Consider the following 16,476-nt stretch of genomic DNA (forward strand, 5'->3'; position numbering starts at 1 on the left):
GTGGTGGACCGTGACCCATCTACAGGGCCTCGGCCTTGCGCTTGTCTAGCATCCCACTAGATTAGGGTATCATTTATTCTGGTATCCATCACGATAGCTCAACCAAAACTCATGTTAATACCCCATGTTGATATCCCATTACTAAAGCATGGCAAAACAAAAATGATAGTAAACTTCATAGGAATTTGTAGATCCCATTCTTCGGACAATAAGTGTAATAAAATAATGATAAACTTATTAAAGGCCTCAATTCTTTGAGAATGAGTGAGAGGAGCAGGCGTATATGCCCGGTATACTTTACGAGTAAATGTGTACTAGTAGGAAGCTTATAAAAAAGAGTTGACTCTGCTTATAAAAAAGAGTTAAATACATTAACATGTTAGAATTCATAAATCTTGATATCCTAAGTAGAATTATCTAGTTTTAATTAGATTGTACAATTTTTTCATCTTAAAATACAATGTATCCTGAGTAAAATTATCTGATTTAATTACATCCATAAAATCTTTTCATCATAAGATACAATGTGACTGTGGTGGTAGAGTAGAGACAACGCCAAACCTCATGCATGGCTAATATTTTGGACACAATGCTACTGATTTACTGAAAAAAACACTTGTTGTGCAAATAGTTATCATATATTATATTCTTGTTTTAAGCACAATAGTTATCATATATTCTTGTTTTAAGCACATATGGTGTTATTTTTTCTTCTTTGCAAGTGTTAAATAAAGGAGTAAGTATGTTCGGTCCAACCAAAACTTTGAACTTCCAACTCTTACACAATGTATCGAGTGTATTTGGTGCACGCGCACACACTCTCAATAACTTTGGCATGGTTGGAATTGGAACCCAATACATTTGCAAACAGAAAAAAGAAGTTTAACAATTAGTTTGGTTGCAATCCAAACACCTGCGCCTTACAGAATTTTGATCTACGCATCAAACTCTTCCTCGTACACAATAGTTTAGCTCTTGAACAACCCATTGTCCAACGCTAGAAACAGGTAGTACGATGTTCACCATTGTAATTCTCATTGTAACCATATAGGGCTCCGCACATTCACCATCGAGTTCGACACATTGTAATTTTCATTGTAACCTTTATTCTACATCGTCATTATCACTGACCAACCCAATAAAGCTAGAAACAGGTAGTCCAAAGTTAAGATGCTATTTAAATTCGACGTATTGATAAATTCAATTGTAGATTTGTACTTCAGACGCCTAACAAGAAGGATTGGTACTTTAATTAATGCCATAGAAAAAAGGATTATTACTTCCATCATCTTAAACTACAGCGACACCACAAATACATGTTGGCAACAGATACCATAGCAGCATGCTCATGCTTCGGAAGCACAAATCAGTCAACTGTAACACCAATGAAACCGGTCATTAGGTGCATTGATACCATCTCATCAACATAAACCAGAAAGGCAACTCAAGCAGATTATGCGAACGACTTGGCAAATCATAGGCCAAGAGAAAAAAGGTACAGCTTGATGGCAACAGAAGTCGAAACCACATAAAACCGCAACATAATTAAACATCTCCAAACATAGCAGCTAAGTATAGGCTAATAACACCGCCAGATAAAACATAACATCTGTGACACCGAATCAGCACATGGGGCTGAGCATTGGGCCACACAGCTAAGTGCTCAAGATACCAACATGTTTATGACGACTAGATAATATTATATCAGGTAATTGCTACTGGTTCATCTTCACTCCTCATCCTCATCACCACCATCGCCGCCACCACCAGTTGCCTTGTTCTGGTTCTTCCTCTTCACCCTGCCTGGGGGGCCTCCACCGAACGGGCTTGACAGTGAAAAGTCAATGTGCTTCTCAGACTCCACCCTCACCATGAAAGATGGGACGTTGACGATTTGCCTGCCAACCCTGCAACAATGTTTCATAGAAGAGAAATTTATCAATCAATTCTTTGCAATGTCTGGAATCAGCTTTGAAAGATGTCATAAATAACCACACAAAAACAGCAGATGCTGCACAAGAGTACATCCGGAAGACAAGTCATGTTACAAATGTAATAAAATTCATCAATTCAAATACCAGGAACAGTCCATTGCTGCATGGCAGCTGCTAATAACTAATTAACATAGGCAAGACCACACATCCAGGCCACATTCTACCATGTTTAATAACCTTTGATAAATACAAAATAGTTAAAATCCATTGGTAAGATATCCACAGTCCTGTATGCAGTACCAAAACTGGCATACAAGCATAAATGGAGACAAGCAGTAGCAAAAGGTTTATGAAGGAGAAAAGGGGAACTATTTGGTTTGTTCCACACTTCTGAAGTATGAAACTAATCAATGCTAATCTCTACACCATATTAAAAAGAAAAAGGGGCTTCAGAGAATATTTATTACATCAAAAGAGTTCTCAGAAGACCATTGTGAGATTACTAGCATATTCTCATCATCAGGTCCATGCTATAATTATTCATCAGTCATCACCACATAGTACTAGCTATACCAGGACTTCAAAAACAATTCATGACATGGAGCAACATAAGCATACCTGATGTGACGTTGCTTGATCAAGACACGAGCATGGTGGATGGACTTGGCCATGCCAGCCTTGAAGACAAGAGTCTGAAGGCGCCTTGCGAGGAAGTTCTCAGCAGTGAGGGCAAGGACGTAATCAAGCTTGTTCTGACCCTCAGCAAGCAGCCCATAGCGGTTCATGCGGCGGAGCAGCGCCTCACCCTCAAAGATACGGCGGGGGTTCTTCTCATCAAGTGTGAGCAAGTGCCTCGCAGCATTACGGATCCTGCTCAGAGCATACTGGACCCTCCACAGCTCACGCTTGCACCTCAGCCCGTACTCACCGACGAGCTTCAGTTCAGCATCAAGACGCTCCTTCTCATAAGGACGCCTTGGCTTCTTGAATGTCTTACCATCTGCAAAAGAAGTGATTCAGTATAAAATACAAAGCTGAGGATACTAATGTGACAGCATACCAAGGAGGAAAATAAAACTTAAATCAGCTAATACCATACTGGTTGTGGACTATTGCAAGAAAACTTCTATGCTACTGTGATGCCTTTCAAGCATAATGAGGAGATTAAGTACCTGATTAAGCGAACATGGTAAAAAGACATACTGCCAGTTGGAGCATGGAAATTGAGAGCAAAGTTCCCTACTTCCATGAACTAAACAAAAATGCTCAATTGTATTAATAAGATATGGTAGCAGCATGTAAAATCAGTCCAACGGTATCATTTCCCAATTAGTTGATACTGTATATGCAAAAACAAATCCCAACTCCAAAATCTATAGGGCCAGAATGCTACAACATTCATATGAGTTTGTCTATACTAACAGGAGTCCTTTCGAGAGAGCTTTGCTCAACAACAACAAACTTTAAGTACACTGTTTCCACATAAAACACAGCTATCCAAGAAAATCTTTCATTGACGACACTACAACCACCTTCAGTAGGCTCCAAGGCAAACTTCACCAAGAAACCCAATCGACTACATACAAGCACCCATCTCAGACAAGAGATGGTTTCGATGGCCAAAAATCACTTCCCATGAAGTAGATCCAGATCAGCGTCCTACACACCACAGATCGACGGAAATCAAGAGCAACAGAAACGCTAAATCCTCCGACGAACCCCGTGCCGGACCATCGGCACCATTCGCCTAGGCATGTTGTACCAGTACACCAAGCAGCCCTACCATGCGACCGCAAATCAGCGCTAGCAGCAAAGCCGCAACCGAGAACACGCCACACTAAGCCAACGAGCCCCCATTCGGAGCCAGATCACGGCGCCCCCCGCAACGAAACCTAGAACAAGAGGAACCGGAACGGAGCGCCAACGAGCAGAGAGGTAGGGGGATCTCCGGCGGGGGCTTACAGTTGCGGTAGAAGCTGACGTGCACCATGGCTGGTGCTCCTCTCCCTCCCTCGTGCCCTCGCCTTCGCCTCCTCTTCCTCCTCCTCCTCCGCCGCCGCCGCCGCTTCTGTGGTGGAGTCGCTGGGAGTGGTGTGAGGTCGCGGAAGCCAGTTTTATATGCGACCCCAAAACCCTAGTGGGCCGAGCAGGTCACATGGCGCTACGGGCTCCATGGGCCGGGCCCGATTGGCAGCGCAGGGCCTGCAGTATTCTGAATTAACGGCCCGGATGGTTCCTACCCATGTCTTTCGGTAATCTCGAGGCAACACGAGGCCGACGCGGTAATCAGGCAGGTCAGGGTCACTAGCTGCTAAAATGTTTGTTCCTCAAAAATGAATAAGTAAATCCGCATGAACTTGTTGAGGGTTTATTTGCTCAACCTCAACGTACCTGTAATTCCTACAATCATGAGTTCGCTCGCTGTACTTTGTAAATCCTCATAACTTGTTGAGGTGCCTGCAGGAACTTGTTGACCATTGGTTTAGCTTGATCCCCTCCTACAGATCTACACAGAAACCTGGTGGTTCCATGAAACACGAGCCTTGAGGTCAAGGAAAAAAAAATAGTTCTGCTAGTGTTTGAGAGAACAGGGTGCCAATTTCAGCAGAAAACACAGCACTAGAAATTACAACATCATGCGTCCTTTGAAATGAATCAGGAAAATGTTATTTCGCTTTGAACAGTACAAGATCTGTTTGTCTTTCGTCAAAAAAAAAAATCTGTTTATCATCCGATCCGTACATGTATGCTCATTCAGTCATTTGACTAAACCGAAGTTGAACCATCCACCAGGCCGCTCACCAATAATTCACTGCTGTGATGAGAGCAACTTTGAATCACCTGTACTCTGATGAGTTTGTTCTCCTGCGTTACTGTCCCATTTGGCTGCTGCTCCTCTATGCATTACTAATGGCATGTCTGGCGTCGTTCTCAACCTCGGTTTGCTGTGTAATTTTTCCTTGAATTCTGAGTTCAAAGACATCAATTGCCGGACTGTCTGATCTGGAAAGCATGTATGTGGCCCAGCATTTCTTCATGTTAGACGATAAAAATGATGGGATGAAGTGACGCCCACCAAGCAAAAGCTTATTGGCACCTTATTTAACCTCACCTTCCAAATCCCTGAACCCTTTTACTTAAAAAAAAATCCCTGAACCTCTACTGCCCAGTGCTACCAAAATTCCTCAAGCACCACCATTGCATCTATCCTCGATCCTGGAAGGCTCCATGTACCTCTGCTGACACGGGACCAACTGATCGGAAGGCTCCAAGTATCTCTGCAGATACAGTACCAACCGATCTTGACCATTAGATATGTTCTGGGGAGTTTCGGTGTCACTGTAGTGCTCAGCTCCACGTCTGGATCATGGGAAATGCTGCCCTTGCATGGCATCAGGCGATGGAAATTCATTCAGATTATGGCAAAGGTGTTCAATTGTCCATGCCACTGACGCCAATCATGTTGCAGAGGAGGTAGAGCTGATACCAAACTTGGATTTTTATGCTCTTTCTCCCTCTTGGATGCCACTAGTACCTGCAAAGAGAAGCACAACTGTGCAATAGCCAATATTCATATATTTTCAAAATGTCTGAAGACTTTGGTAATAGCCATGTTGTTCCGAGCACATTCTCACGTTCTGCTCGTAGATTTCAATTGCAGCATCTGCTTAACGCAGCAGACAACAATAGTCCATTGACTGTTCTTCCCCAAATTGTAACATCTATCCTGTAGCCTTCCCCCATGTGGTAACTGCTAATTGCTAAGTATTGTTCTACTACTAGTAAATTTAGAAGTTCAGTAAGGAGCTTTTCTCTCATTGTGTAATATACATGGATGGTGTCAGGAAAAAAAAACAATTTAAGCGAGCATTATACCCCTGTCTAAATGTTTGCAATACTACTAAAAGTAGACATGCAGCTAATATCTGTTGCATCAACCACAAATCAAGCCTATGAAACAAGCCCTTTTTATTAATACACTGTTCAATAAATGAGCTGGGAAGACTGTCAAACCGTGTACAAATTAGATCCCTCATGGTCTCCATCTCACCGTTAAAATCCCTAACTATAACATGTTTTTCTCTACAAAGGTGGGATCCTTTTTGGTTCATATCTACCATGAAACAAATCCTATGTAGAGAAGTTTGCAATACACTCCCTGATTCAAAATAATTGATATGGTCAACAAGACAAAGCTTTGGCCACAAAAATCCTATGGAAGTATGACATTCAAGAAAGAGCAATTAAACATTTTGAAAGTACTTCTCATGTTGCTAGTAACATGTATCTCAAATTGTCAATCTAAACGTGTTTTTAATATATTGAGAGTCAACGAAAAAGTTTGACCGGTAGGAATCCTAAAACGACATGTATTTTGAACCACAGGGAGTACTTTTTAAGGGCATTCTATTCCTGTCTTTTTAAGCCCATCACTTTTATTATGTCTCTTCCTAAATGCTTCTTTGATTCCCTATTGTCTAGCAAAAAAACACTTTTTTTATTATGGTGCAAAGGAGCAATAAGGACTAAGATGTTACAATGGTAAAACTGCAAGCAAAATGTATCAAGGAGATAAAAAAGTAAAAAAAAAAGTTACCAGAAAACTCCGAAGTCTGAACATGTCCAGCACCAGAGACTGAATTCAAGCAACAAATCATTTCTTTTGCCAATTTTTCTTCTATTTAGCTTCTCCGTAGTTGTGTCAAGATAAAATCATAAAAGAAAGTGTTGCATTTATCTGCATTAATCCTGTCTTAAGCAAAGATCCATCAACTCTTCATGCCATCACATCAAAATTTCATCCGCATGACAGCATCGAAACTTCATCCGCATGAGAGCAGTTAAGAATGAAACGGAATCCTGCATCATAAAACATACACAGCACAAATAGGTTATGAATATCTGCTATCCTATTTACCAATCACTCTACGACGTTTTAATGGAAAGACAAGCAGCCCTTCTGCTCACCCACAAGCAATAGTATCTATTCTGGAATGAAACTTTATTTTGGAAACTGTCTTTCTAATATATTTTTGAGAAAGAATAGGCAGGTCTGACATAAATGAGATCACAGCACCATACCTTGACTGCACTTTGTCCTTTAATACCATGGATTCTGCACGGTATGGCACATCTTTCATGTACATTTCACTGTGTCTTCAGTCATTGTAAATGAAACCATCCTTGATATCAATCTTGAAAGCGACACAAACCTTAAGCCGGTTGAAGATACAGATGCTCAAGGATACTGTAAATCTCATCAGAATTGGGGTGTCTGAAGTCCCCCATCAAGAACTCATGAACAACACTGTCCACTTCAACCCAGCTGCACCCTGCCGTTTTGTCAATACCCTTCCCTCTCATCGATTGTCTCACCATCTCAACAAAGTCCCATTGCTGACCACGAGCCAAAGTATTTGCAAGGAGTACATAGGTTCCAGGGTTCCTGGGTTCAATTGTAATGAGTTCTCTCGCTGCGATCTTACCAACTTCAAGTTGGCAATGCTTCCTACAGGCATTGAGCAAGGCTCCCCAGACTCCTGCATGTGGTTTCATTGGCATTGTCTGCACTAAGAAGTATGCTTCTTCAATGAGACCAGCTCTGCCATAAAGATCCACCATGCAAGCATAGTGATCCAGGGATTGCTCAATTGCATAATTTGTCCTCATGGACTCAAAGCAGTGCTTTCCGTCATGAACAAGTCCGGCATGAGCACAAGCTGATAAAACACCAAGAAAAGTCACGGAATCTGGATGTAACCCTTCCTCAGCCATCTCATTGAAGAGCTGAAGTGCCTCTCTGCCATGCCCATGGTGTGCAAGAGCAGTGATCATCACGTTGTAAGACACTGCATCCCTTGGATGAGTCTCTAGAAACAAGAGATAAGCTTGGCTGATGCTACCACACTTGGCGTACATGTCAGCCAACGAATTCTGCACATGGCAGTTCATCTCGACATGTCCCTTCTTCAAAATCCCATGCAACTGTCCCGCAACCGACAAAGAACCAAGCTGTGCACAGGAAGACATCAATATAGCCATCGTCGCAGCGTCAGGTTCAAAACCTGAAAGACGCATCTGATTGAACACCGAAATCGCATCAGCCCATGACCCCTCCTCCGAGCAAGCAGAAATCATCATGTTCCAGCTGTTCACATTCCTCTCCGGCATCTCTTCGAACAGCCCCCTCACGACACCAGCCTCCCCCTGCCTCAGGTACCCCGTCATCATTGTGTTCCAAGAGATTGAGTCCTTGCCTGCCATCCCGTCGAACACCTCCCGAGCAGCCGCCACGTCCCCAGCCCTGACGTAGCACGCCACCATGGTGTTCCCCACCACCACGTTCCTCGCAGGAATTTCGCCGAACACCCTCCTTGCGTTCGCTACCTGGCCAAGGTTCCCATACATGTCCACCAACGCCGCGCCCACGTGTGCAGAGCGTCCCAGCCCGGCCTTCCCCAGGAACCCGTGCACTTGGAGCCCTTCCAGGGCGGTGCGCCGTGCAGAGCAGCACCTGACGACGGTGCTCGCCGTGAAGGCGTTCGGGCGCGCGCCGCCGCGCCGGAGCATGAGCTGGAACAGCGCGAGCGCCTCCGCGGCCGCCGAAGGCGAGGAGGAGGACGAGGCATGCCTGGCGTAGGCGGCGATGGTGGCGGTCCAGAGGTAGACATTCTCGGGGGCGGCGGGAACGGCGCTGTCGAAGACGGCGCGGGCGTGGCGCGGCGAAAGGGGACGCGGCTATGAGCACGACGGCGGCGCGGGCGGGGAGCGGGAGGCCCCGGAGGAGGAGCTGCGCCTGGAGCTGCCTTGCCGCCGCCGGGGTCGTCGCTCGGCGGGCGAGGCCGGCCAGAAGCGCGGGGAGGGCGCCGCCATGCGGATGGCCGCAAGGCGGTGACAGCGCCGCGCCGCCGCCCCCGTGGCGCATTGGTGGCGTGTTGGTCAGCAGGTGGGGAACGGGTACAGGTGGTCAAAATTTTCGAATAACCTATTCAAAAATGTTTGCATGCAGCAAAACTACAGTAATAAATAACGAAATTTGCTAAGTTGGTTGCATTGTTTGGCAAAAAAATTTGAAAGAAAAAAAAATCATGCCAAACAAGAGTGGAATATTCTTCAAATCCACTGGACTGATGAACCTTTACCAAATAAGGGCGCTGGCGAAAATCGGAAACCATGATTTATACTATACTATGAAAACGAATCGAGGGATCAACTGATCCACATGTTTCTCCCTTTCCAGTATAATTTAATGTGGGGCCGTGTATGGTACAAGCGCCGGGCAGGTTTACATGTGACAAAAAATGAACATCACCGGAAAGAAAGAAAAAATGTCGCCAAATCTATGCAACACAACATTACAAATTTCATAAACCTGTGTAGTCGACCTGTCCTGTATGAATGGACATGAGAAACCTAATTATGATACACATGCTCGTTTCTCGTTTATGGCAGCAGACATCCTCGGTCATCACCGATATCTGGTGAAATTTTGGCTCCAAGATCATGCCATCAAAGCGCCTATGTCCACATCCAAAACAAATGAGAAACATACTTTGCCAACTGTGGCTTCACCCTCTGCATGCGTCGACGAGTCTCAGACACCAATATACAGAACAATACACCAACTGAAGCTCTCGTACCCTAAGACCTTCAAGATGAAATGCCAGAAGTAGCATGTATCTCCAACGAGTGCTCCGGAATGTAGGCAAGGCCTGCAAGGGCAACCATTAGTTCCCAGGACTAAAAAAAATTAAAAGACATGTATGACATGATTCAGATATTGAATGAATTTAAGACATTCGGTGTCAATATTTCTAGTTCACTTCAAGTGAGGAAGACTAGTATTCATAATGTCTGACAGATGGTACGAAGAATAACAGATTCAATAATTAAGTAATTAAATTTGACAATTTTGTATCTAGCTGCTAAGGTAGCACTTATTGTGTTGGCAACTAGGCATTCTACAATTAGCTGCAAAGTGGGCACTCTTTTGCGCACTTCATTCTTTTTTTTCACAAAAATTACCTTTCTCCCTTGCAGTTATTTGAAGTGTATCTAGTGTAATGATCCCGTCCGATAATGGAAGAAGTTCAAGTTTGACGGTGGTGCTCGAACGTGGAGGAACACACCTGTTAACCCCATCCACCACAGCAAAATATTATTCGACAGTGTTTTGGGATAGAAGTGGCACAGTTGCGAGTTTAGTCTTTTTTAATAAGGAAAAAAAAGGGTAAGGTTCAATACCCTAGGGGCACTGCACTTTGCAACCACAGATGAGTGCAGCCTGAAGCATTACTTATTCTATTTCCTCCATTGTCACTTTCTTTTGGAGACGTAGCCAGGACAGAATTCAATCTTCGAAAGCCAATTTCCTGCTTTCCCAACCCAGATCTTTTTGCTGACTCATTAACACCATCATAAGAACCATTTGGCGTAGTTGGAGCTGAGTTCAAGGACACAACTGAAGAAGAACCAGATGCTTCGGGAGCAAGGACAGTTAACGTAAGGTTTTCGGATGTCATATTGGTAGCTTCAAGGGTTAATACCTGGAAGGAAACAATTTATAACTGTGTAAGTGATAATCAGAGAATTTGCATAAGAATAATTGAAGAGCTACTTCAATAACCTGCACAGGGAGTTTAGGAACTCGAGCACCAAGGCTAGGATTTCGCATAGACAGTTCGGATGATACAGAAATCATAATATCACTAGCTGCAGAGGGTCGCCAGGTTGTGGCTTGCTTGAAAAAAAGTTTCGATTCTACAGAAATAAAAGGGATGTGAATCAGTAATGTCCACTCCATTCCTGTTTTGAAGAATAGATTCTGTTTCATCAATAGTTTACCTGTGTAATTGCAGCGGTAAGATACCAGTACAGCATACTGGTCACCTACAGCAACATAGGGCTCACCAACCTTTGGTGTAGTATTTAAAGTAGAACCGGTCATCATTGGGAGTGACAAAGCCGGAGGTGCATCATTGTTGGTCCTCCGTTCGCTTGAGGACTTAGTTGCTGGCTTGAGAATAAAAGAGTGCTCCTCACCCCTCCTAGATAGGTAACAAATAATGCATAGTACTTTAAACAATGCTCACATCCTTTCCAATTTATTACGAGCACACAACACTAAACTGAATCTGGGAAAGGGAAACAATTACTATGGAACCTGGTACATTCTAGTACTGAAGAAACCAAGATTCTAGATAACCATACCAATTCAACTTTTGAGTTCATAACATGAAACTAGAAATTTGAGGGAAAAAATATAAATTGTGATCCACAACACATGTTGCAAGATTTTTTTTATTTTGCAGCCTAAGCTGCCAAGTTTAGGAAATCTTGGAAAATTCAAAGGGCAATAAATTTCTTCTTGCTGAAATCATGTTGTGCTTCAACTTTACATAGAGCAGCAATATCAGGTAGGTCATGAGAGAAAAGTTGCATATACCTGAGTGCTAGATTTGGTAAGCTGTGACCATGTCCACCCTCAATACTAGCAATTGGTAATGACAAAGGAGCACCTCCTTTGGATGCCTCCTCAAATACGATAGTAATTGCATCAATGAATACAACTATATCTTTCGCATGAGTAGGAGCAATGTTCTGCAATAGAAATTCACAATATGAGCACTATCTTCAAAATAAATTTACGAACTGAAAAAAAGAATGAATGCTTTGATATATTTGACGCACCTTTACTGTGACACACAGAAGATTTTCCATGGTACATTTTGCAGCAAAAGAATGAACCTCAATTGGTTGAATGATTTCAACTTTTCTCTGCCATCTTTTCCCCGGTAGATACACGCCTTCTAGACCACAACGTACAGAATACCTTTCAGGTTCCAAAGGAACTCCTCTAAACGAAAGCTGTCCATCATTTATAATATCAGGAGTTTTTGCAGGATTTTCAGGCATAAATTCTTGATTTTCAGATATTGGTGGTGGTCTTGTGTTGTTAGCTGTCTGAACAGAAGAAGCTGAAGGCATGGAGTAGCTTCTGAAGTTAAATATTTGAGACCCAGGAGCAGAGTAAGATTGCTTGTGTGATGCACTTGGATTGAGAGTAGGGGGCGCTAAAGAACGAGGCGGTAATGTGCGATCTAAAGGCAGCAACCAACTAAGCAGCTCCCGACATGGATCATCATTACTGTCAGAAAGTCCATCCACAAGATTCTCAGGCATGCAACTGCTTGATATACTTTTCTCAAACTGAAGAACTTCAAGCACAGGATCTTCCAGTTTGTTAACACCAACATTAACTTGCAAAACAACCTGCATCCTTCCAACAGAGAACATGATTGTTGAATCAGCATGCATTTGAACAACGAGAACTACAACAAAATACATGGACAAATAGCTAAATGGTAACACCGCTAACTTCTTATATGCAATTATGTTTTAAAAAGTCATTCTTGTCTCTACAACTAATACATTACTATATTTGGTAGTTGCATAGCGGATTCACATAGATTTTATACAAATGAAGGAATTAATTGAGTAAATTTCAGAAAACTACACTAAAGTTACAAGAGACAATCACAAAACTACAAGAACGAATTTAAAAAAGTACACTTCTATTGACATTCTATATAGCTAAACCACCCTTTTTTAATAATTGGTGACTTGCTGGAGCCAAAGGTCTAGTCACTAGTGGCTCTTGAAGCCAGTAGGAGCTATCTGGGTACGCTGTGGTAGGTCATATTCTGTAACGAGCGCGAACGTGTTCAAGAAAAAAAATAATCAACATTGCGAAACTAAACTACGATTACAATATTGTATCACATAACTACGCAGTTGTTTCATATTGCAAAACTACACTCGAAGTATTAAGCCCTAATGAAAATACAGTCTCATGATATGGTATTGTAAATGACTAAATGTGTACCCCTGCAATATGAAATGGAAATAGAAGTACTGTTCTGAAAGTGATTCTAAGAAGTGTAGTTTTGTAATAATGAAGTCAATAAAAGTGTATTGCGAAAATGGTTCTAAGAAGCATTCCGACCAATTGTAGTTTTCTGAAATTTACTTACAGAACTCAATGTCATATTTAAAAGTTTTCAGGACACATCTCACTAATAAGACTGAACAGTGCTGCAAGTTGCTAAAACTGCTGAAACAGGTGCTATTTCTAGTCCACATAGACACAACTTTACCACTGGACTACCAAAACAATGAAATTATTAATGCCAGTTCTTTACATGTTTGCTCTTATCAAGTGGAAAGTTATTTATACCTACCAGAATTTGGTAAAACCATATAAAAGCAATGCTGCTTAAAGAAATCAAAAGGACAAGTGTAAAAATCCAAACTAACTAGTAATTGATTGACGATGCATACTGAATTGCAGTAGCAGATCTGACTCAATTTCTAGGTAGGTGCCTGATGCTTGGCTAAGCTTAGCTTTAAGTATAAAACTTGCAGTTATTGATGCAATGTACATTAACATTCAGTGGTCATACAGCACAAGAAGTTGTAGCATATATGTACATGGCAATTAAAAATGATCCTTCAAAACATACCACTATGTCTCCATTCTGCAGAGAATAACACTTCACAGTATCTCGAGCGACTCCCCCAGATGTGCTACCATCGAAAATTCCTTTGTCAGAAATGGTGTTGTAAACATTACTCCTTGAAGCCTTACTAATTCCTTGGCTATCTGACCTTCCATCTGCCATCTTAGTTGCGGTTGCTCTTTTTTTGGACCACAGAGGTTCATCTGACTCAGCGATCCGCACAAAAAAATTGGATTCTCTGAATCTTCTCAGCATAAGTTCTATTTGCTGTTTTTGATCTTCCATCTGAAGGCGAGATTGAGTCTCCAAAATATCATGTTCTGAAGGAGAGGCTTCACCATTGAGTTCAACACTCTGCATATCACTATCAACATCCTGACAGCCATTTTCCCCAGTTGTTCCATTATCACGACCATTTGCATTGACAGGACTAGATTTATCCGTGGAGTGTTGCAAAGAATTTCCATTCTTAGACATCACTGCAGCAATTCTGAAGGGGGATATAACCTGTGTATCTTGCTTAGAAGCTGACAGGCATGCCAGTACATGAACCTGCTCGCCTGATAACTGAACCAAGTCAATTCCAGAAAATAGGTATCAAGTAGGATGCAATACTACGAGACATCTGAACTGAAGTCACAGGAAGAACACATACCTGGAAAAAGGAAGGAGCGGTCCAAAGGCCGCAGCTGCACCATTTCTGAAACATCATTCCAATTATCAGGGAGCCTCTCTGTAAACGGATTGTAGATGTTAGCAACCACCAGTAGGGATATCAAAATGCACTTCAAAAGGAAAACATATCACTGGCCTTAAAGCGTTTAGCAGTAATTCCTGGAACTGACTCTTTCGCACTAAAACAATTTGTCAAAAAGTTGGTGCCGATATTTTTATATATATATATATATATATATATATATATATATATATATATATATATATATATATATATATATATATATATATATATATATATATCACAATGGAAGTTTCTATTAATCTCATGCAGTTGAAGGACACAAAAGATAAGTCATGTATGATGCAAATAACGCATTTCTGATATACAACAAAAATGGCGAGCAAGTCAAAGGCACCCAACTGTATGGAATTGTGATCCATCCTTCGTCCTCCGCGACATCAGTGTGAGTCCCCAGCTGCACCGGACTCTTCGAAGCTAGAGGCGCAGAATCCGCACCAACATCCCCAGGCCCATTGTTAACAGCTCCATCTTCGCTGCGGGCGGGGGAGGGCTGGTACGAGTCCTCCGCGATGATGAGACCCTCCAGCGTTGTGGCTGGCTTTGGCAACGCATCCTCTGGAATCTGTGGCAGCTCAGCAGGCGGCGCAGGCTGCGCAGCAGTCCGGTAGAGGAAATTCATCAGTGGATGCTACTCAAATTCCTTCCTGCAGAGCAAACGAGAGCAAAGGGTAAAAAGGTGAGATCTGCACCTTGGCCTGCTAATCTGCAGTTCCACATGGCATTATGAAACCTATGGAGCAAGGAAATTCCCCCAGAAGAGCTGTATACAGGGGGGATAAGAAAAGCGAGAGCTCCTCGACTAACTGAATCTGCATCTCCAACTAACCGGATCACATCAATGTGTAGTAGGTGGCTAAAAAGCACAACGCGGTGAGCGAATCCTACGCTAACTGAATCTAGAATTTGGAAATGGGAGGGCACGGGAGGGCGGATTCGGCTGACTGAATCTGCAGGAATTCGTGCGAGCAAGCGAGGATCACTCACCGGCACTGGAGGGGAACTAGAGGGGACCTCGCCCGGGCGGATCTCCCGCTCCCGCTAGGCGGGGACACGCGTGGCGGCGGAGGATCAGATCCGGTAGGGAGTGAAGGGGGGACGAGGAGTCAGTGGGGTCGGCGGCGATGGGCTTGGCTCGAGCCCCGTCGTTGTTTCCGTCCGGCGTGCGCGGAGACAGGATCCGGTGGCGGAGGCGGCGGAGGCCGCCGGAGCCGGGGGAGGTGGTGGCGGCGGGGGCTCCGTGCCTGGCGTCGGGGGGTTCGGGGTGACAGGGCGTGCGTGGCGTGAAGATGAAAGCAGGAAGTAGAAAGAGAGAAAGGAGAGAGCCAGGTCTGGATGGACCGTTGGATCAATATCCAACGGTTATAGGTGTTGATTGAGAGAAAAACCAATTTTCAATCGACTGACACCAACGGGGGAGGGAGAAAGGGGAGCGGCGGAGGTCGCCGGCAGTGGGGCGGCACGGCTCGTCGCGGAGGGAGGCAGGAGAGGCGCGGCGCAGGTCGCCGGCGGCGCGGCTCGTCGCTGAGGGAGGCAGGGGAGGCGCGGCGTCCACCGCCAGCCGCTGCTTCAATGAGCGGCACAGGCCCACGCCGCCGGCCGCCGCTTCCCAGCGAGGTGCGGAAGGAAGAAGCGGACGTGGCCACGGCCCGCGAGGAAGAGACGGAGGGGATGCCGGCTCCGAGGAAGAAGATGAGGGCCGATGGCCGCGCGGAAGAGGAGGAGGCGCAGCTACGAGGAAGAAGATGAGGGGGCGCTCAGCGCGAGGAAGAAGAGGATGGGGCTGCAGCGGTGAGGAAGCTCCGGCGGCGGCGACCGGCGGCGGGGAATCTCCGACGATAGAGGTCGAGGGTGGAGTTCCTTTTTTTTTTTACTTCTCTCTGTTTTTACTGTTCAAACAGTAAAAAAAAAAAGCCAACGACTGATTCTTTCCAATACCGACTACCGAGGGGTGAGGCTTGGTTTTGCCGGAGGGCTTTTTTTATTTTGGTTGGATTCCAACGGTATTGATCTCAATATCAGTTCTGAATTATATCAGCAAACAGAATTCGGGGGTGTTTGGAAGGAGGGGGCTAAATTTTAGCCCCCGTCACATCGAATGTTTGGACACTAATTAGGAGTATTAAACCTAGATTAATTACAAAACTAATTACACAACCCCTAGGCTAAATCGCGAGACGAATCTATTAAGCCTAATTAGTGCATGATTTGACAATGTGGTGCTACAGTAACCATTCACTAATGATGGATTAATTAGGCTCAATAG

At 43.9% G+C, this 16,476-nt stretch overlaps 3 protein-coding genes across 4 annotated transcripts; all 3 read right to left on the reverse strand.

Moving 5' to 3' along the window:
• Positions 1-1,427: 1,427 nt before the first annotated feature.
• LOC101781992 (40S ribosomal protein S9-2) lies at positions 1,428-4,050 on the reverse strand. Its single transcript, XM_004962905.4, has 3 exons — positions 3,897-4,050; positions 2,553-2,934; positions 1,428-1,907 (listed from the first exon to the last, which is right to left on the reverse strand). Exons 1-3 carry the CDS (start codon positions 3,922-3,924, stop codon positions 1,730-1,732), a joined length of 588 nt encoding a protein of 195 aa, XP_004962962.1. The 5' UTR covers positions 3,925-4,050; the 3' UTR covers positions 1,428-1,729.
• A 483-nt stretch (positions 4,051-4,533) lies between these two features.
• Positions 4,534-8,965, reverse strand: LOC101769193 (pentatricopeptide repeat-containing protein At3g29230). Its single transcript, XM_022825335.1, has 2 exons — positions 7,017-8,965; positions 4,534-6,794 (listed from the first exon to the last, which is right to left on the reverse strand). Exon 1 carries the CDS (start codon positions 8,502-8,504, stop codon positions 7,149-7,151), a length of 1,356 nt encoding a protein of 451 aa, XP_022681070.1. The 5' UTR covers positions 8,505-8,965; the 3' UTR covers positions 4,534-6,794; positions 7,017-7,148.
• Positions 8,966-9,125: 160 nt separating this feature from the next.
• On the reverse strand, positions 9,126-15,544 carry LOC101782397. Of its 2 annotated transcripts, XM_004962906.4 has the most exons (11): positions 15,198-15,544; positions 14,553-14,857; positions 14,109-14,186; positions 13,457-14,013; positions 11,625-12,206; positions 11,380-11,534; positions 10,779-10,981; positions 10,561-10,694; positions 10,179-10,480; positions 9,960-10,063; positions 9,126-9,646 (listed from the first exon to the last, which is right to left on the reverse strand). In XM_004962906.4, exons 2-11 carry the CDS (start codon positions 14,830-14,832, stop codon positions 9,585-9,587), a joined length of 2,457 nt encoding a protein of 818 aa, XP_004962963.1. In that variant the 5' UTR covers positions 14,833-14,857; positions 15,198-15,544; the 3' UTR covers positions 9,126-9,584. The 2 variants fall into 2 exon arrangements, with proteins under 2 accessions (XP_004962963.1, XP_022681069.1); XM_022825334.1 differs by lacking the exon at positions 15,198-15,544 and having other exon boundaries at positions 13,457-14,020; positions 14,553-14,729.
• Between the last annotated feature and the right edge of the window lie 932 nt (positions 15,545-16,476).

The sequence above is a fragment of the Setaria italica genome, chromosome III (assembly GCF_000263155.2).
Source record: "Setaria italica strain Yugu1 chromosome III, Setaria_italica_v2.0, whole genome shotgun sequence".
Lineage (NCBI taxonomy): Eukaryota > Viridiplantae > Streptophyta > Magnoliopsida > Poales > Poaceae > Setaria > Setaria italica.